Below are 22,641 nucleotides of genomic sequence, written 5' to 3'. Positions count from 1 at the left end.
GCCCTTTTGTGCAAAGCAATGATGACGGCACGTGTTTCCTTGCAGGTAACCATGATTGACAGAGGAAGAACAATGATTCCAAGCACCACCCTCCTTTTGAAGCTTCCAGTCTGTTATTCGAACTCAATCAGCATGACAGTAATCTCCAGCCTAGTCCTCGTCAACACTCACACCTGTGTTAACGAGAGAATCACTGACATGATGTCAGCTGGTCCTTTTGTGGCAGGGCTGAAATGCAGTGGAATTTTTTTTGGGGGGGGAATTCAGTTCATTTGCATGGCAAAGAGGGACTTTGCAATTAATTGCAATTCATCTGATCACTCTTCATAACATTCTGGAGTATATGCAAATTGCCATCATACAAACTGAGGCAGCAGACTGTGAAAATGTATATTTGTGTCATTCTCAAACCTTTTGGCCACGACTGTATAGTATTGACAGTTAACATAATGCAATGATACGACCCTATTGGACTAACCCGATATGACGGCTTGTTAGACAATGATACGTCCCTATTGGACTAACATGATATGACGGCTTGTTAGACAATAAGGGGGGGGGGGGGGGGGGGGGGGGGGGGGGGGGCGAAGAGCGGGAGAAGAAGAGACAAAGGAATTCAACTATCGTACATACAGTTGAATAATACACTCATTGTAAATATGGATATTTCTACCAAATAATTATCCTCTTTTTTTGCTGTGGTATCGAGTATCATTTTGGCATTGAGTATTGTGATACTAAACCTGGTATTACCTAGTCCAATTCTGGTATCGTGACAGCACTATTGTAATGTGAGAGTGTGGTTGTTAGCTACCTGTAGCAGTGAGGTGCTGTTCTCGCGGGGCAGTCCTCTGTGTGTGTCTAGTCTAGCCCCTTGGAGGAGAAACAGGGCTCTGGTGTCTGGATCTCCCCACACCTCAGCCTCCTGTAGACCCTCCTTCAACAGGTTGGTGGCCTCCACACTGCTATCCATACCTACGTACGTGTACACATACACACAGGATAGTGTAAGACACGCACATACCTAAATGTAACCTGTCCCGCCTTTTGTAAAATACATACAGGCATAGCGGAAAGTTTTCAGACCCCAGACTTTTTCCACATTTTGTTTACGTCATTTTCCCCCCCTCATCAACCTATACACAATACCCCATAATGACAAAGCAAAAACTGGTTTGTAGAAATGTTTGCAAATTTATAAAACTACAAAACTGAAGTATTCAGACCCTTTATTCAGTGCTTTGTTGAAGCACCTTTGGTAGCGATTACAGCCTCGAGTTTTCTTGGGTATGACGCTACAAGCTTGACACATCTTCTTGGGTATGACGCTACAAGCTTGGCACGCCTGTATTTGGGGAGTTTCTCCGATTCTTCTCTGTTGATCCTCTCAAGCTCTGTCAGGTTGGATAAGGAGCGTCGCTGCACCACCATGCTTCACTGTAGGGATGGTGCCAGGTTTCCTCCAGACGTGACGCTTGCCATTCAGGCCAAAGAGTTCAATCTTGGTTTCATTAGACCAGAGAAAATTGTTTCTCATGGTCTGAGAGTCCTTTAGGGGCCTTTTGGCAACTCCAAGCGGGTTGTCATGTGCCTTTTTCTGAGGAATGGTTTCCGTCTGGCCACTCTACCATAAAGCCCTGATTGGTGGAGTGCTGCAGAGATGGTTGTTCTTCTGGAAGGTTCTCCCATCTCCACAGAGGAACTCTGGAGCTCTATCAGAGTGACCATCTGGTTCTTGGTCACCTCCCTGACCAAGGCCCTTCTTCCCCCGATTGCTCAGTTTGGCCAGATCTAGGAAGAGTCTTGGTGGTTCCAAACTTCTTCCATTTAAGAATGATGGAGGCCACTGTGTTCTTGTGGACCTTCAATGCTGCATAAATGTTTTGGTACCCTTCCCCAGATCTGTGCCTCGACACAATCCTGTCTCGGAGCTCTACAGACAATTCCTTTGACCTCATGGGTTGGTTTTTGGTCTGACATGCACTGTCAACTGTGGGACCTTATATAGACAGGTGTGTGTGTGTGCCTTTCCAAATCATGTCTAATCAATTGAATTTACCACAGTGGACTCCAAGTTGTAAAAACATCTCAAGGATGATCAATGGAAACAGGATGCACCTGAGCTCAATTTCGAGACTCATAGCAAATGGTCTGAATACTTATATAAATATGTTTTTTATATTTTTAATATAAACATTTGTTTTTGCTTTGTCATTATGGGGTATTGTGTGATGAGGGGAAAAATGAGGGGTTAATGAGGGGGAAAAATGATGTAATCTATTTTAGAATAAAGCTGTAATGTAACAAAATGTGGAAAAAGTGAACACTTTCAAAATGCACTGTATCTAGGGGAAAATGTACAATACACATACAGAGCAACAATAGAATAAAACAAAGAGTTGGAGTGTAAGTCGATATGAGGTGCAGGGCTTGACATTAACTTTTTTAGCCACTTGTCCTTTGGACAAGTAGGACTGATTTTTTTACTTGCCTGAAAGCTCAAGTCACTTGTCCCCCCCCCCTCCAAAAAATGGTCTAACACAATGGGCCAAAGAGGTGTTGTATGATGCAAGAAACCACTTCACAAAATAACATTCATTATTATCACTGGTATTGGCAATGGAAGGCTGCTGGTCCCTGGTACCATGCAATATATCTCCTGCCGTTGTGGCCTTGAGAAAGACACTCCCCACAAAGTCAAATACTGCAGTAATAGGAAATAGACTCTCCATCTGAAGAGCTACTGGGTGTCCAGGCTTTTGACCCAACCCTGCTCAAACACACCAGTCAGCTTATCAAGGTGCTGTTGAGCAGCTCATTTTTTACAATGTGTGTTTGAGCAGGACTGGATCAAAAGCCTGCACACCCAGTAGCTCTCCTGGAGGATGGTTGGCCACCCTGCAACATTACAATTACAACCAAATACTTGTGTTTTTATAAAATAATTCCCTCATTCAATGAATCAGGGATTAAATGGCCACAGTGGGCGAGGTAGCTAACTAAGATATTGATCTATTTTTAAGGCTAAAATATTCAGTGTTCAGGGAAGATGATGACAGCATGGGAGTTTGGCTACTTGTCAATTAGGCTATTCTAATAATATTATTTTAACTCTGTCAGAATTACATGGCCAGTATTGAATAACGGAGAATCCTAGACAATTTTGAGCACTTGAGAGACGGTTTTAAATCCGGAGTATGCAGCATTGGCTTCATCAATACAAATACCTAGGTGTCTGGTTAGACTGTAAACTCTCCTTCCAGGCTCACATCAAACATCTCCAATCCAAAGTTAAATCTAGAATTGGCTTCCTATTTCGCAACAAAGCATCCTTCACTCATGCCGCCAAACATACCCTCATAAAACTGACCATCTTACCGATCCTCGACTTTGGCGATGTCATTTACAAAATAGCCTCCAACACCCTACTCAACAAATTGGATGCAGTCTATCACAGTGCCATCCATTTTGTCACCAAAGCCCCATATACTACCCACCACTGCGACCTGTACGCTCTCGTTGGCTGGCCCTCGCTTCATATTCGTCGCCAAACCCACTGGCTCCAGGTCATCTACAAGACCCTGCTAGGTAAAGTCCCGCTTTATCTCTGCTCGCTGGTCACCATAGCTGAACCGACCCGTAGCACGCGCTCCAGCAGGTATATCTCACTGGTCACCCCCAAACCCAATTCCTCCTTTGGCTGCCTCTCCTTCCAGTTCTCTGCTGCCAATGACTGGAACGACACATCTCCCTCACTAGCTTTAAGCACCAGCTGTCAGAGCAGCTCACAGATCACTGCACCTGTACATAGCCCATATATAAATAGCCCAAACAACTACCTCTTCCCCTACTGTATTTATTTATTTTGCTCCTTTGCATCCCAGTATTTCTACTTTGCATACTCATCTACTGTCAAATCTAACATTCCAGTGTTTTAATTGCTATATTGTATTTACTTTGCCACCATGGCCTATTTATTGCCTTTACCTCCCTTATCTCACATAATTTGCTCACATTGTATATAGACTTGTTTTTCTACTGTATTATTGACTGTATGTTTGTTTACTCCATATGTAACTCTGTGTTGTTGTATGTGTCGAACTGCTTTGCTTTATCTTGGCCAGGTCGCGGTTGTAAATGAGAACTTGTTCTCAACTTGCCTACCTGGTTAAATAAAGGTGAAATAAAAAAAAATACAAAAATCAACTGCGCACCCGTATCAGCTGCGTGTTGGCCATTTGCGGTTGTACTCGAACACCCGTATCAACTGCGTGTTGGCCATTTGCGGTTGTACTCGAACACCCGTATCAACTGCGTGTTGGCCATTTGCGGTTGTACTCGAACAACCGTATCAACATGCAGTTGGCCATTTGCGGTTGTACTCGAACACCCGTATCAACTGCGTGTTGGCCATTTGCGGTTGTACTCGAACACCCGTATCAACTGCGTGTTGGCCATTTGCGGTTGTACTCGAACACCCGTATCAACTGCGTGTTGGCCATTTGCGGTTGTACACGAGTGCCGGTGGAAAGTTATTTTACGACATCAGACATGACATTAATACATGCTACTCGCTAAATAGTTAACCAGCCAAACTACACAATATGTTTTGAATTGGCTAGGCTATATCATAATTTTATCTGCTGCACAATGTCTCTCGCTCTCTCTCTCTCTCCTCTGACAACACCCACTGGCACACACGCAGGTGATTTTCCAGGATTGTCATTGCTGACCACAAATGTGCTATAACTGGACAAATAACTCACTAACTAGCAATGAATATCAACAAATGTCCACACGCAGCTAAGCTGGCTTTGATCTCAAAAACAAATCTCGCGACTGCATGATTGAAAGACCGCTTGTGCCCGTCAATGCACGCCCACAATAATTAACACATCGTATTCGGAGGACACTCTGATCCAATTCTGATCGGTGTATCCTAATTATTTGATATTGCGATTTTTGCGTGATTTTTTTCACTTGTCCATTCGGACATTTTTTTTTTTTTACTTGCCCTGAAGAGGACAAGCGTTAATATCAACACATACACACAATTACCTGGGTAGATGGCAGTGCCAGGGATGTGTGCGACCAGACTGCGTACCACAGCCAGTCTACAGTGGAGCCACAGAGCCCGTTCCATCCTCTCTCTGGCCTCTACTGCCTGGGGACAGTCACCTGGCTGTGGACTGGGGGCATGGTGCTCTGCCTCCCTCATACCGCCCTGGGGAGGGTATTCACACACACACACACACACACACACACACACACACACACACACACACACACACACACACACACACACACACACACACACACACACACACACACACACACACACACACACACACACACACACACACACCTCTAGGTCTTGGCTGGTTCTGAGTGGCAGGGGGAATATAAGGAACCGAATTTCCCAAATGTTTCCTTTTGAGTCATGACATAAAACAAAATCACTTTCTTTTTGTTGGTCAGAAGACAATTCTGAAAACTCTAGCTATGCAAAAAGCATTTTATGGTACAGTTAAGAGAGGTAAATACGAGGTGATTGTAGGTACCTGTTCACTCTTAGGTCTGGACTGTCTTCTGAGGGAGGAGGAGAGGGGTCTGTGGACAGGGGCGGGGCTTCCCCTCAGAATGATGGGAGAGTTCTGGAGCAGACTCATAGCAGACACTGCCATATCAGCACTGCAAAGAATAAACAGACAGAATTTTGATAGATGGGTGAATACAAACACATTTATACACAGGATACAGTCCTTTACCTCACCTGTAAGCGGTTTTGCCTTGCTGCAGGTAGAGGTTAGACAGTAGCAGGTAGGTGTCTATAGCCAGCTCCAGTTCCTCAGGGTCAGAGTGGAGCTGAGAGGAAAGACAGAGCTGCAGCTGGGGGCTCAGGAGACGACACACCTCTCTCAGCAGTAACGCCTACAGGAGAGGAGAGAGGTTAGGGCTGGAGGTAGACACAGGGTCTCCACACAGACAGAAAATGCAAGTTATATTTTAGCATTTTAACAGATGCTCTTTTCCACAGTAACTTCAGGCTCAATCAATCAGATATGCGATTCTTAAGAGTAAAACATTTAAAAATGACTTTAAAAAACATGACTAGTGCATGGTTTGGTGGGTGTCACGTAATGTAGAGTGCAAAAGGTTCTCAAACTATGAAAAGGAAAAATCCAAGAAGGCCGAGATGCAAATATATACTTCAATTAATCCATCCTCGGAAGAATACAAAAAGGTGAAAGTGCTAAACAAATGTCACCTAATGACTTTCTATTTCACCTAATGTACACTCTACAAAGAGACACACACCTTGAATTTGCTGAGGGTGAGCTTGTCTTTCTGGGGGTCAAGGTGCAGTCCTTTGGGCTCCCTGGTCTTCCTTGTGGGGGAGCCACTGTGTGATTTGTCACTGTCACTATCCCTGTCTCCGGAGGGAGAGTTAGGGATACCTGGGGTACTGGATGTCCTCCTCACAACACTGCAATGCACCGCCCCATCTGAGATATCTGGAGAATATCAACAAACAATATTGTACAGTCCTACTGTGCATCCCCCTGCCATAGCTGTTCAGAAGTGTTAGTCAAAAGTCTTGAATCTCCTTCATGTCCCTGACTAGCAGTGGGATGTGAACAAGATAGACAGAAACTGTCACGTCCTGACCCTAGTAAGATGTCATTTTCTATAGTAGAGTAGGTCAGGGCGTGACAGGGGGTGTTTGTCTATGTTTTCTATTTCTATGTTTTGTTCTAGTATTCTATTTCTATGTTGGAGGTTTTTGGGATGGTCTCTAATTGGAGATCATATTTATGTTGGGTTTTTTTCTAGTGTGTTTGTGGGCAGTTGTATTCTGTTTAGTTGTGTTCTGTGTAGTCTTCAGTACCTGAGAACTGCGAGCTGATCGTTTTCTCTTTGTTATTTTCTTTAGTGTTCTGAGTTTAATAAACAGTAATTATGAGCACTCAACACGCTGCGCCTTGGTCCCCTCTATACGAGAGCCGTTACACAAACAAACATAAGGGGGAAATGTCCACAAGTTCATTCTAATGAAAATATACTGATGAAAGAGTTAAGTGGATAGATTTTCTGAACTCCTGATTTATCAGTATTGTGTAATTGATTTGTAACTACACTGAACTAAAATATAAACTCAACATGTAAAGTGTTGGTACCATGTTTAATGAGCTGAACTAAAAGGTCACTGAAATGTTCCACCCCCAAAAAAAACTAATTTCTCAAGTTTTGCGCACAAATTTGTTTACATCCCTGTTAGTGAACAGTTCTCCTTTGACAAGATAATCCATCCACCTGACAGGTGTGGCATATCAAGAAGCTTATTAAACAGCATGATCATTACACCTTGTGCTGGGGACAATAAAAGGCCACACTAAAATGTGCACACAACAATGCAACAGATGTCTCAAGTTTTGAGGGAGCGTGCAATTGGCATGCTGACTGCAGGAATGTCCACCAGATCTGTTGCCAGAGAATTTAATGTTAATTTCCCTACCATAAGCCGTCTCCAATGTTGTTTTAGAGAATTTGGCTGTACGTCCAACCGGCCTCACAACCGCAGACCACGTGTAACCACGCCAGCCCAGGACCTCTTCATCCGGCTTCTTCACCTGTGGGATCGTCTGAGACCAGCCACCCGGACAGCTGATGAAACTGTGGGTTTGCACAACCGAAGAATTTCTGCACAAACTGTCAGAAACTGTCTCAGCTGCGTGCTCGTCGTCCTCACCAGGGTCTTGACCTGACTGCAGTTCGGTATCGTAACCGACTTCAGTGGGTAAATGCTCACCTTTGATGGCCACTGGCACACTGGAGAAGTGTGCTCTTCACAGATTAATCTCAGTTTCAACTGTATCGGGCAGATAGCATGTATGGCGTTGTGTGGGCGAGCGGTTTGCTGATGTTAACTTTGTGAAAAGAGTGCCCTATGGTGGCGGTGGGGTTATGGTATTGGCAGGCATAAGCAACAAATACTATTGCATTTAATGATGGCAATTTGAATGCACAGAGATACCGTGATGAGATCCTGATGCCCATGGTCGTGCCATTCATCTGCCGTCCTCACTTCATGTTTCAGCATGATAATGCACGGCCCCATGTCACAAGGATCTGTACACAATTCCGGGAAGCTGAAAATGTCTCAGTTCTTCCATGGCCTGTATACTCACCAGACATATCACCCATTAAGCACGTTTGGGATGCTCTGGATCGATGTGTACGACAGCGTGTTCCAGTTCCCGAAAATATCCAGCAACTTCACACAGCCATTGAAGAGGGGTGGGACAACATTCAACAGGTCACAATCAACAGCCTGATCAACTCTATGCAAAGGAGATGTCGCACTGAATGAGGAAAATGGTGGTCACACCAGATACTAACTGGTTTTCTGATCCATGCCCCTACTTTTTTTTTAATTTATTTATTTTTAACTTCTCTAGGGCCAGTGGGACGATTTCAGCCAGTGTAATCCCGTGGCGCGATATTCAAATACCTTAGAAATGCTATTACTTCAATTTCTCAAACATATGACTATTTTACACCATTTTAAAGACAAGACTCTCGTTAATCTAACCACACTGTCCGATTTCAAAAAGGCTTTACAACGAAAGCAAAACATTAGATTATGTCAGCAGAGTACCCAGCCAGAAATAATCAGACACCCATTTTTCAAGCTAGCATATAATGTCACATAAACCCAAACCACAGCTAAATGCAGCACTAACCTTTGATGATCTTCATCAGATGACACACCTAGGACATTATGTTATACAATACATGCATGTTTTGTTCAATCAAGTTCATATTTATATCAAAAACCAGCTTTTTACATTAGCATGTGACGTTCAGAACTAGCATACCCCGCACAAACTTCCGGTGAATTTACTAAATTACTCACGATAAACGTTCACAAAAAATATAACAATTATTTTAAGAATTATAGATACAGAACTCCTCTATGCACTCGCTATGTCCGATTTTAAAATAGCTTTTCGGTGAAAGCACATTTTGCAATATTCTGAGTAGATAGCCCGGCATCACAGGGCTAGCTATTTAGACACCCAGCAAGTTTAGCGATCACCAAAGTCAGATTTACTATAAGAAAAATGTTATTACCTTTGCTGTTCTTCGTCAGAATGCACTCCCAGGACTGCTACTTCAATAACAAATGTTGGTTTGGTTCAAAATAATCCATTGTTATATCCAAATAGCGGCGTTTTGTTTGTGCGCTCAAGACACTATCCGAAGTGTAAATAAGGGTCACGTGCACGACACATTTCGTGACAAAACATTTCTAAATATTCCATTACCGTACTTCGAAGCATGTCAACCGCTGTTTAAAATCAATTTTTATGCCATTTTTCTCGTAAAAAAGCGATAGTATTCCGACCGGGAAAGCGTGTTTACGTTCAAAGAGAGAGAAAATAAAAGCATGGGATCCCCTCGTGCACGAGCCTGAGTCTCATAGTACTCTGACCGGCCACTATCCAAACGCGCTAATGTTTTTCAGCCAGGGGCTGCCTCGATATCATTCAGCTTTTTCCCAGGTTCTGAGAGCCTATGGGAGCCGTAGGAAGTGTCACGTTACAGCAAAGATCCTCAGTTTTCAATAAACAGAGCCAAGAAGAACAAGATCTTGTCAGAGAGGGCACTTCCTGTAAGGAATCTTCTCAGGTTTTTGCCTGCCATATGAGTTCTGTTATACTCACAGACACCATTCAAACAGTTTTAGAAACTTTAGGGTGTTTTCTATCCAAAGCCAATAATTATATGCATATTCTAGTTACTGGGCACGAGTAGTAACCAGATTAAATCGGGTACGTTTTTTATCCGGCCGTGTCAATACTGCCCCCTAGCCCTAACAGGTTAAAGGTCTCTGTGACCAACAGATGTATTCCAACAGCTGTATTCCCAGTCATGTGAAATCCATAGATAAGGGCCTAATGAAATTATTTCAATTGACTGATTTCCTTATACGAACTGTAACTCAGTAAAATCTTAGAAATTGTTGCAATTATATTTCTGTTCACTGTATATAGATAGGTATAGTGTAATTGTTGTTTATTGATGTGTTCATGCAGGGCTAATCTTCAAAAGAGACTGTGGTCTTAGCATACTGTACTCCCTGCTTAAACGAAGGTTAAAAAAATTAATCTGGAGGAAAAAACATCTGTTAGAGTACTGTATTGTTACCTTGAGGTTCAGGCAGGGAGTGTATGGTGGAGCTGAGGGCCAGTATGAGCTGTACTCTGGCCAGGGTGAGACGCCTGCTCAGTCTGGAGCCATACAGAACACTGGCCTCTGTGCCCAGACGATGGTTCACTAAGTCCTCCAGGGCCTGAATATAGGATACAGATAAACAATTGTGAGAGCAAAATTGCAAGATTATGTTATAATGCTGTAATTGCATCAAATGGTTGTTTTATTCAACAGAACAAGGGGTTGTTAGAACGCTCATCTGTGTGTGTTCTACTGAGGATGGGCCTCTAAGATTTACCATGTCTTTGGGTGATACCGCATTCCAAAGCATGAGTTAATGTTTCTGTTCTATATGGTACCAGGGAGACATGACTCCAGGGACAGACCCTGGTCTCTACACAATGAGAACAGTTTTTACAGCAGATACTGTTTGCTGTGAATTATAAGTATCTTTCATACAAATCTTAACCTTGTGACCCATTCCACACATCTGTTGTGTGTCATGTAGACTGAAGGAGGATGGACTTTACTATAAAATTCTGTGGCTCCAACCAGCTGGTTGAGTTCTCAGTGATCACCTCCAGGGGTGATATAAAATGCTGTGGCACAAACCAGCTGGTTGAGTTCTCAGTGATCACCTCCAGGGGTGATATAAAATGCTGTGGCTCAAACCAGTTGGTTGAGTTCTCAGTGATCACCTCCAGGGGTGATATAAAATGCTGTGGCTCAAACCAGCTGGTTGAGTTCTCAGTGATCACCTCCAGGGGTGATATAAAATGCTGTGGCTCAAACCAGCTGGTTGAGTTCTCAGTGATCACCTCCAGGGGTGATATAAAATGCTGTGGCACAAACCAGCTGGTTGAGTTCTCAGTGATCACCTCCAGGGGTGATAAAATGCTTTGGCTCAAACCAGCTGATTGAGTTCTCAGTGATCACCTCCAGGGGTGATATAAAATGCTGTGGCACAAACCAGCTGGTTGAGTTCTCAGTGATCACCTCCAGGGGTGATTACCGACCAGCTCCATTACTGCAGTAATTAAATAATAACATTTGATGGTTTTGAAGTAATCTAAGAGACTCTCCTTTTGATTACAATAATTCCCCCACACAGTCAAACATACACTACAGTCAGATACACACACACACTACCATCAGATACATACACTACCATCAGGGGTTAAATTGGGCCGGGGCTGAGATGCGGCTCCTATGATCCAAATGAGAGCCAGGCGGAGCAGAGACACGGTACCTTTGATTTTGCGAATTTTGAATTATCTAATGAAAGATTTTTTTACACATTTACTTTTCCTCAGCCAACAATATGAGAAAGCAACAGCAACCCCATAGTAGAATAGTTTACCTATTCAATTGGCCAGCTTGTCGCATTCTGTGTGAGAAAATAATATCCCGCACAGGGAGAGAAACATGCATGCCCAGTCACTGTACAACATTCTTAATGCAATCGCAGTGAAACACACCTTGTGAAATCAGTTTTGATGGCCACTGTTAAAAGAGTAGGGTCACAGGGCTTTCTATTGTTAAATCTCAAATCCCCAAAATGTGTGAACTGCATCATTTTAGAACCAGAGTTTTTAGCAGCGGCATGGTTTATGTGCGTTAGTGCTGACCATTGGCGATGAATGCATAGGGGAGACTGGGGCTAAATATACCAGGGGTCAGGTAGGCCTTCATTATATTCACAGTCCATGATCCTTGGCTGAGTGCCAGTGGACTGTTTTTTGCAGATACAAAAATGTGTAATGGGGTGTAATGGTTCACCAAACCCACTGTTCGGTACGTATTGCGGTTTTGGGGTCACCGTTCGATCCAGTTTCAGTACAGCAGGAAAATGAAATGCCAACAGTTACTGTAATTATTTTTTGTTTATTTAAGAAAATACAAAGTGTTGGTATTCCTGAGTCATATAATGCCTGATGAGAGGATAAAAAATAAAACAGGAATACCAACACTATTTTCTTACATTAAAACACATGATTACTCATCAACACAAAAATTAAGTGCAATATGCGTGTGAAATCAATTTGTAAACATGGCTCAGACATTGTATTGGCCTATGCTATAATGTTTTCTTACAAAGAGAAAAAGATGTGGACTTGTGTGACTCTCATAAAGAGGGTGGGTCTGTAGCACGGTACTTCTCATCTCCCACTCCGGGGTAATGTGAGGGGCTGTCACTAAGTAGCTCTCTATAGCCCTGGAGGTCCATCCATCTGTAGTAAGCGCAACACAGGTTGCATTGGCTAATTCATTGACAACTTCAGATTTAGCTTGCTTATATGGCTACATAGCTGATGCCTGCTGGACTGTTCATTTATCACGGTACTCCATTTTGTAAAAATGTTTTGTTTATCTGCCTCGAAATCAGGCCGTGTGTAGTTAACCGACCCTCTCTGCCCATTCATCGCCATTTTACCTGTTGTTGTCTTAGTTGATTCGCTGTTGTTGTCTTACCCGTTGTTGTCTTACCTAGCTCTCCCAATCAACACCTGTAATTGCTTTATCCCTCGCTTTATGTCTCTCTCAAATGTCAATATGCCTTGTATACTGTTGTTTAGCCTGTTGGGGCTAGGGGGCAGTATTTGCACGGCCGGATAAAAAAACGTACCCGATTTAAACTGGTTACTACTCTTGCCCAGAAACGAGAATATGCATATAATTAGTAGATTTGGATAGAAAACACTCTAAAGTTTCTAAAACAGTTTGAATGGTGTCTGTGAATATAACAGAACTCATATGGCAGGCCAACACCTGAGAAGATTCCATACAGGAAGTGCCCTGTCTGACAATTTATTGTCTTTCTTTAGCCTCTCTATCGAAAATACAGCATCTGTGCAGTAACGTGACATTTTCTAAGGCTTCCATTGGCTCTCAGAAGGTGCCAGAAAGTGTAATGAGATGTCTGCAGTCTCTGGGCTAAGTACAGCAGCTCTATTTGTTACTGGTCAGGCTGAGGACAGTGACACTGGAGATGCGCGTTCATATGAATTCTCCATTTTGTTCTTTCAGTCTTTGAATGAATACAACGTCGGCCGGTTGGAATATTATCGCTATTTTACGAGAAAAATCGCATAAAAATTGATTTTAAACAGCGTTTGACATGCTTCGAAGTACGGTAATGGAATATTTAAAAAAAATAATTGTCACGAAATGCGCTCGCGCGTCACCCTTTGGATTGTGACCTGAATGCACGAACAAAACGGAGCTATTTCAACTTAACTATGGATTATTTCGAACCAAAACAACATTTGTTGTTGAAGTAGAAGTCCTGGGAGTGCATTCTGACGAAGAACAGCAAAGGTAATCCAATTTTTCTTATAGTAAATCTGAGTTTGGTGAGGGCCAAACTTGGTGGGTGTCAAATTAGCTAGCCGTGATGGCCGGGCTATCTACTCAGAATATTGCAAAATGTGCTTTCGCCGAAAAGCTATTTTAAAATCTGACACCGTGATTGCATAAAGGAGTTCTGTATCTATAATTCTTAAAATAATTGTTATGTTTTTTGTGAACGTTTTATGCTGAGTAATTAAGTAAATTCACCGGAAGTTTGCGGTGTGTATGCTAGTTGCTAGTTCTGAACATCACACGCTAATGTAAAAAGCTGTTTTTTTATATAAATATGAACTTGATTGAACAAAACATGCATGTATTGTATAACATAATGTCCTTGGAGTGTCATCTGATGAAGATCATCAAAGGTCAGTGCTGCATTTAGCTGTGTTTTTGGTTTTTGTGACATATATGCTTGCTTGAAAAATGGCTTTGTGGTTATTTCTGGCTATGTACTCTCCTAACATAATCTAATGTTTTGCTTTCGCTGTAAAGCCTTTTTGAGATCGGACAATGTGGTTAGATTAACAAGAGTCTTGTCTTTCAAATGGTGTAAAATAGTCCTGTGTTTGAGAACTTTGAATTATGACATTTTGTGGTTTTAAATTTGGCGCTCTGATGTGTCACTGGCTGTTGAATAGTGCGGGACGATTTCGTCCCACCTACCCTAGAGAGGTTAACCTGTTAGGGCTAGGGGGCAGTATTGACACGGCTGGATAAAAAACATACCCGATTTAATCTGGTTACCACTCCTACCCAGTAACTAGAATATGCATATACTTATTACATATGGATAGAAAACACCCTAAATTTTCTAAAACTGTTTGAATGGTGTCTGTGAGTATAACAGAACTCAAATGGCAGGTCAAAACCTGAGAGATTCCTTTACAGGAAGTGGCCTGTCTGACCATTTCTTGAACTTCTTTTCCATCTCTATCATTTACTAAGGATCTCTGCTCTAACGTGACACTTCCCACGTCGTCCATAGGCGCTCAGAGCCCGGGAAAAAACAGAATGTCGTCATTCCAGCCCCAGGCTGAAACACATTATCGCCTTTCTCAAGTGGCCGATCAAGGGACACTGGGCTTAGGCGCGTGACCCGACCGCCCCCGCCTTTGGGATTTTTTCCTCTGTTTGCCGAAAAGGAGATTCCCTGTCGGAATATTATCGCTTTTCTACGAGAAAAATGTCGTAAAAATTGATTTTAAACAGCGGTTGACATGCTTCGAAGTACGGTAATGGAATATTTAGAATTTTATTGTCACGAATTGCGCCATGCGCGCGACACTTCTTTACTATTTCGGATAGTGTCTGGAACGCACGAACAAAACGCCGCTATTCGGATATAACGATGGATTATTTTGGACCAAACCAACATTTGTTATTGAAGTAGCAGTCCTGGGTGTGCATTCTGACGAAGACAACAAAAGGTAATCAAACTTTTATAATAGTAAATATGATTATGGTGAGTGCTAAACTTGCCGGGTGTCTAAATAGCGAGCCCGTGAAGCCTGGGCTATGTACTTAGAATATTGCAAAATGTGCTTTCACCAAAAAGCTATTTTAAAATCGGACATATCGAGTGCATAGAGGAGGTCTGTATCTATAATTCTTAAAATAATTGTTATGCTTTTTGTGAACGTTTATCGTGAGTAATTTAGTAAAATGTTAGCGAATTCCCCGGAAGTTTGCGGGGGGTATGCTAGTTCTGAACGTCACATGCTAATGTAAAAAGCTGGTTTTTGATATAAATATGATTGATTGAACAAAACATGCATGTATTGTATAACATAATGTCCTAGGGTTGTCATCTGATGAAGATCATCAAAGGTGAGTGCTGCATTTAGCTGTCTTCTGGGTTTTGGTGACATTATATGCTGGCTTGAAAAATGGGTGTCTGATTATTTCTGGCTTGGTACTCTGCTGACATAATCTAATGTTTTGCTTTCGTTGTAAAGCCTTTTTGAAATCGGACAGTGTGGTTAGATTAACGAGAGTCTTGTCTTTAAATGGCTGTAAAATAGTCATATGTTTGAGAAATTGAAGTAATAGGATTTTTAAGGTTTTGAAAATCGCGCCACAGGCTGGCAGTGGCTGTTACGTAGGTGGGACGAATTCGTCCCGCCTAGCCTAGAGAGGTTAACTAACCTCAAAACGAGCTTCAATGCCACACGACACTCCTTCCGTGGCCTCTAACTGCTCTTAACCTGTCAAGGTATAGGGGGCAGTATTTTCGATTTCGGATTAAAAACGTGCCCAGAGTAAACTGCCTAATACTCGGGCCCAGAGTCAAATATTTGCATATTATTAGTAGATTTGGATAGAAAACACTCTGAAGTTTCTAAAACTGTTTGAATGATGTCTGTGAGTATAACAGGACTCATATGGCAGGCAAAAACCTGAGAAAAATCCAACCAGGAAGTGGGAAATCTGATGCTTGTAGTCTTTTCAAGTCATTGCCCATCTAACACACAGTGACTTAGGGTTCATTTTGTTTCCACTAGATGTCAACAGTCTTTAGAACCTAGTTTCAGGCTTTTGCGGTGAACACAGAGCGAACAAGAAGGCCGGGAAGTTGGTGACTCAGAAAATGACATGAGTTTTGTAGCGCGCATTCACATGATGAGGTAGCTGTGTTCCATAACGTTTTTCAAGACATTGGAATCGTCCGGTTGGAATATTATTGAAGTTTTATGTTAAAAAGGCCCTAAAGATTGATGCTATACAACGTTTGACATGTTTCAACGAACGTAAATATAATTTTTTTGACTTTTCGTCGTGAAATTTTGGGCGTGCTTCCTACATTTGGAGTAGTTTACTGAACGCGCCAACAACGAGGTATTTGGACATAAATTATGGACTTTATCGAACAAAACAACATTTATTGTGGACCTGGGATTCCTGGAAGTGCCTTCTGATGAAGATCATCAAAGGTAAGTGAATATTTATAATGCTATTTATGATTTTAGATGACTCCAAAATGGCGGGTATCTGTATTGCCTGTTGTATTTTTCTGAGCGCCGTACTCAGATTACTGCAAAGTGTGCTTTCCCCGTGATTTTTTTTAAAAATCTGTCACAGCGGTTGCATTCAGGAGATGTTTATCTATAATTCTTTGAATAACAGTTTAATATTTTATCAACGTTTATGATGGGTATTTTTGTAAATTGTTGTGCTGATTCACCAGGAGTTTGAGGAAAAATATTTTCTGAACATCATGCGCCAATGTAAAATGGGGTTTATGGATATAAATATGAACTTTATCGAACAAAACATACATGTATTGTGTAACATTGAGTCCTAGGAGTGTCATCTGATGAAGATCGTCAAAGGTTAGTGCTTAATTTTAGCTGTATTTATGGTTTTTGTGATCCCTCTCCTGCTTGGAAAATGGCTGTGTGGTTTTTCTTGTGTTGGCACTGTCCTAACATAATCTAACTTTATGCTTTCGCCGTAAAGCCTTTTTGAAATTGGACAATGTGGTTGGATGAAGGAGAGGTTTATCTTTAAAATGGTGTAAAATAGTTGCATGTTTGAGAACTTTGAATTATGACATTTTGAATTTGGCGCTCTGATTTTTCACTGGCTGTTGAATAGTGTGAACCGTGGGTGGGAAGGTAGCGTCCCACGCAGCCCTGAGAAGTTAAACGCTAGTAAAACCAAATGCTTTTCAACCGTTCGCTGCCCGCACCCGCCCGCCCGACTAGCATCACTACCCTGGACGGTTCTGACCTAGAATATGTGGACAACTACAAATCCCTAGGTATCTGGCTAGACTAAACTCTCCTTCCAGACTCATATTAAACATCTCCAATCCGAAATCAAATCTAGAATCGGCATTCTATTTTGCAACAAAGCCTCCTTCACTCACGCCACCAAACTTACCCTAGTAAAACTGACTATCCTACTGATCCTCGACTTCAGCGATGTCATCTACAAAATAGCTTCCAATACTCGACTCAGCAAACTGGATGCAGTCTATCACAGTGCCATCCGTTTTGTTACCAAAGCCCCTTATACCACCCACCACTGCGACCTGTATGCTCTAGTCGGCTGGCCCTCGATACATATTCGTCGCCAGACCCACTGGCTCCAGGTCATCTATAAGTCTATGCTAGGTAAAGCTCCGCCTTATCTCAGCTCACTGGTCACAATAACAACACCCACCCGTAGCACGTGCTCCAGCAGGTATATCTCACTGGTCATCCCCAAAGCCAACACCTCATTTGGCCGCTTTTCCTTACAGTTCTCTGCTGCCAGTGACTGGAACGAATTGCAAAAACCGCTGAAGCTGGAGACTTATATTTCCCTCACTAACTTTAAACTTCAGCTATCTGAGCACCTAACCGATCACTGCAGCGGTACATAGTCCATCTGTAAATAGCCCACCCAATCTACCTACCTCATTCCCATATTGTTTTTATTTACTTTTCTGCTCTTTTGCACACCAGTATCTCTACTTGCACATCATCATCTGCTCATTTATTGAACCGCTCTCCTTGAAGTTCTTGATGATCCGATAAATGGTTGATTTAGGTGCAATCTTACTGGCAGCAATATCCTTGCCTGTGAAGCCCTTTTTGAGCAAAGCAATGATGACGGCACGTGTTTCTATAATTGATAACCATAATTGACAGAGGAAGAACAATGATTCCAAGCACCACCCTCTTTTTGAAGCTTCCAGTCTGTTATTCGAACTCAATCAGCATGACAGAGTGATCTACAGCCTAGTCCTCTTCAACAATCACACCTGTGTTAATTAACGAGAGAATCACTGACATGATGTCAGCTGGTCCTTTTGTGGCAGGGTTGAAATGCAGTGGAAATGTTTTTTGGGGATTCAGTTCATTTGCATGGCAAAGAGGGACTTTGCTATTAATTGCAATTAATCTGATCACTCTTCATAACATTCTGGAGTATATACAAATTGCCATCATACAAACTGAGGCAGCAGACTTTGAAAAATTATATTTGTGTCATTCTCAAACCTTTTGGCCACGACTGTACACACACACACAAAACACTCCTTTGTACCTAGTAAGCTAGGTCTATTTCAAATAGTCTTGAATGTTAGTTATTGTTACGCCTGCTCCCACTCCCCCTCCCTGGCGCTCGAGGGCGCCAGGATGCCCATCATTACGCACACATGTCACCTGCGTTACGCGCATCAGCGCTTCATTGGACTCACCTGTGCTCCTTCACGTTTTGATTGCCTTCCCTATATCTGTTTGTTCCATACCCGTGTCAGCATTGATGTCGTTATTTTTCCCCTGTCCAGACGCAGTCCTTGTCCTGTTTCATGTCCGTTGTTTATTAAATGTTCGCTCCCTGTACTTGCTTCTCATCTCCCAGCGTCTGTACTTACAGAATGCTGACACCACAATGTGAAGCATCAAGGAGTTTTTGTTTTTTGATGTCGGGTCCGGGTGCCTCAGCTGGCTCGTCGGGCTTCCACGCCTTAGCTGGCTCGAGAAGTTTCCATGCCTCGGTTGACTCTGTAGGCTCCCACCCCACATCATGCCTCAGCCGGCTCGTCGGGCTCCCACGCCTCAGCTGGCTCGTCGGGCTCCCACCCCACGTCACGCCTCAGCAGGCCCGTCGGGCTCCCATGCCTCAGCCGGCCCGTTGGGCTCGCCCACGTGGGACGCCGAGTGGCACCCCTAGGGGGGGTACTGTCACGCCTGCTCCCGCTCCCCCTCCCTGGTGCTTGAGGGCGCCAGGCTGCCCATCTTTACGCATACCTGTCAACTTTGTTACGTCGTGAGAGTCTCATGGATGGAAACATATGGAAACATAGAGGGTCATTGTTTGTAGGCCAAACCATTCGGAAGCTACAGACAATTATGTGAGAAGACCGGTTTTCGGGATGCCTCATGGTCTGACAAACATCGCTCTAACTCTGTCACCTTTCAACGCATATGCGCGACATTGGCGGATATCTCTAGCTTAAACTGACATATTTTTATGGGGATTTGTTAAATGATGCTAATTAGATTTCCACAGGGGTCACGGACATCGACTCTAGGGGGTTTTAACAGGATATTACTACACACTACCATCAGATATACTCACTACCATTAGATACACTAAGGTTACACACAGTACAGGACACAGGGCACAGATACAGTCACACACGCTGTTAGAGCCATACAATGAAAACTGTTTTTTTTTAAAGTGTTATTACAACCTTAAATACCTGTATGTTTGCAGAGTCCATGAGTGACTTGTTGGTGAAGAACTTTCTGATTGTCTGCAGATGAATAAAATCAATCATATACAAATTCTGTTCAAAGAATATGCTGTATTAACTGTGTGAGAATGTGTGTGTGTGTCAGTAGTACCGCATGTTTCTCCATGCCGCTGTAACATCCGTGAGGCAGTGGGATCTCCTCTCCCTGAGTAATCTGGGATGTCTCCTTCATGGCCTGACAGTACTGCCCCAGCTCTGTCAGCACCTTCACCTGCACACAGTAGAAATACATATATCCTAATGGGCACACACACACACATACACTGTAGATACAGTGGAATCACATGTAACTGAGATATTCATACCAACCTTCAGTATCCTTCCTTTAATGGTGAGGTGTGGGTCTCGGCACACAGTCCCCACAAAATGCAGATAGAGAGCAAGCATAGGCAGGGCCTGTAATAGCAGAACACAGAGGCATTGAAACCAATAGCTAACTTTCTTGAGACGCCTACTAAACTCCCTGGTCAGATGCTTGGTTAATTCAAAATGAAAAAGAAGAATACATTGCCACATCGGACTTTGGCCAAAAAGTAGTGCACTAAATAGGGAATATGGCGACATTTCAGATGCAGTCTGCGTATGTACTGTGAGATGGTGTCCTGAGGTGTAGAGCCAGTGGCAGAGGAAGGCCAGGCTGGACACAGTGGTTCCCAGGTGTCCTCGGTCAGGTTCAGAGAACAGGTCCAGACCAGGAACCAGCTCCTCTCCTACAGTATAGGATGAGTACTGCAGGTCACTCTGAGGGTGGGGCAGGGAGGCCCGCAGGAGACACTGGTGGAAGAGACACACACAGGACATGATTAACTACACAGGTGGTCACCCTGGTCCAGGAGACATACAGGGTGAGCAGACGTTTGTTTCAGCCAAGCACCAATCTAATTCAACTAATCATGGTATTGACCAAGTTTATTAGATGAACAAGATGTGCTAGTACAAACACAACATGTCAGACACAGACAATACCTTGAAAAGCTGGGCAGATAGGAGGCAGCATTTTGTGCGCTGACTGATATTAGAGGTCAACGCATACCTGTTGGTCAAAACACAATGAGGTCAGTGACATCACTACAACACATTTGTGAAAGTGACTGTATTGATCAACGGATTATTTATTATTTCAGTGAACATACAGTGCATTCGCAAAGTATTCAGACTTGACTTTTTCCACGTTACAGCCTCATTTGAAAATTGATTCAATTGTTTTTCTCCCCTCATCAATCTACACACAATACCACATTATGACAAAGAAAAAACAGTTTATAAAAAAAAAAGAAAACTGAAATACCACAAGTACGTATTCAGACCCTTTACTCAGTACTTTGTTGAAGCACATTTAGCAGCGATGACAGTCTTCTTGGGTATGACGCTACAAGCTTGGTACTAGAGGTCGACCGATTATGATTTTTCAACGTCGATACCGGTACCGATTATTGGAGGACCAAAAAGCCGATGCCGATTAATCGGCCGATTTATATATATTTTTTATTTGTAATAATGACAATTACAACAATACTGAATGAACACTTATTTTAACTTAATATAATACATAAATAAAATCAATTTAGCCTCAAATAAATAATGAAACATGTTCAATTTGGTTTAAATAATGCAAAAACAAAGTGTTGAGAAGAAAGTAAAAGTGCAATATGTGCCATGTAAGAAAGCTAACGTTTAAGTGCCTTGCTCAGAACATGAGAACATATGAAGAAAGCTGGTGGTTCCTTTTAACATGAGTCTTCAATATTCCCAGGTAAGAAGTTTTAGGTTGTAATTATTATAGGAATTATAGGATTATTTCTCTCTATACCATTTGTATTTCATATACCTTTGACTATTGGATGTTCTTATAGGCACTATAGTATTGCAAGTAACAGTATAGCTTCCGTCCCACTCCTCGCCCCGAACCAGGGACACATCGACAACAACCACCCTCGAAGCATCGTTACCCAAGGGGAACAACTACTTCAAGGTCTCAGAGCGAGTGACATCACCGATTGAAACGCTATTAGCGCGCACCCCGCTAACTAGCTAGCCATTTCACATCGGTTACACCAGCCTAATCTCGAGAGTTGATAGGCTTGAAGTCATAAACAGCTCAATGCTTGAAGCACAGCGAAGAGCTGCTGGGAAATGCAGGAAAGTGCTGTTTGAATGAATGCTTACGAGCCTGCTGCTGCCTACCAACGCTCGGTCAGACTGCTCTATCAAATATCAAATCATAGACTTAATTATAACATAATAACACACAGAAATACGAGCCTTAGGTCATTAATATGGTCAAATCCGGAAACTATCATTTTGAATAAAAAACGTTATTCTTTCAGTGAAATTCGGAACCGTTCCGTATTTTATCTAACGGGTGGCATCCCTAAGTCTAAATCTTGCTGTTACATTGCACAACCTTCAATGTTATGTCATAATTATGTACAATTCTGGCAAATTAATTACGGTCTTTGTTATGGTCTTCACACTTTTCGCAACGAGCCAGGCGGCCCAAACTGCTGCACATAACCTGACTCTGCTTGCTCGGAACGCAAGAGAAGGGACACAATTTCCCTAGTTAAAAGAAATGTATATTAGCAGGCAATATTAACTAAATATGCAGGTTTAAAAATATATACTTCTGCATTGATTTTAATAAAGGCATTGATGTTTATGGTTAGGTACACATTGGTGCAACAACAGTGCTTTTTTCACGAATGAGCTTGTTAAATCACCCGTTTGGCACCGCATCGATTATATGCAACGCAGGACAAGCTAGATAAACTATATCATCAACCATGTGTAGTTAACTAGCGATTATGTTAAGATTGATTGTTTTT

General features: G+C 42.5%; 1 protein-coding gene across 1 annotated transcript in view; it reads right to left on the bottom strand.

The window, feature by feature from the left end:
* cfap54 (cilia and flagella associated 54) overlaps positions 1 to 22,641 on the bottom strand; it is a 132,366-nt gene that overhangs the window by 29,393 nt on the left and 80,332 nt on the right. The window contains exons 44-54 of the mRNA XM_082973797.1: positions 20,783 to 20,849; positions 20,405 to 20,590; positions 20,126 to 20,212; positions 19,908 to 20,027; positions 19,763 to 19,816; positions 10,213 to 10,357; positions 6,319 to 6,515; positions 5,774 to 5,931; positions 5,562 to 5,691; positions 5,059 to 5,224; positions 815 to 975 (exon numbers count right to left, since the gene is read on the bottom strand). Coding sequence (XP_082829923.1) covers positions 815 to 975; positions 5,059 to 5,224; positions 5,562 to 5,691; positions 5,774 to 5,931; positions 6,319 to 6,515; positions 10,213 to 10,357; positions 19,763 to 19,816; positions 19,908 to 20,027; positions 20,126 to 20,212; positions 20,405 to 20,590; positions 20,783 to 20,849 — 1,471 coding nt within the window. The remainder of the gene's footprint in view (positions 1 to 814; positions 976 to 5,058; positions 5,225 to 5,561; positions 5,692 to 5,773; positions 5,932 to 6,318; positions 6,516 to 10,212; positions 10,358 to 19,762; positions 19,817 to 19,907; positions 20,028 to 20,125; positions 20,213 to 20,404; positions 20,591 to 20,782; positions 20,850 to 22,641) is intronic.

Source organism: Salmo salar, chromosome 04, assembly GCF_965601325.2.
Source record: "Salmo salar chromosome 04, fSalSal1, whole genome shotgun sequence".
Classification (NCBI taxonomy): domain Eukaryota; kingdom Metazoa; phylum Chordata; class Actinopteri; order Salmoniformes; family Salmonidae; genus Salmo; species Salmo salar.
This window is presented reverse-complemented; position numbering and strand designations above follow the sequence as displayed.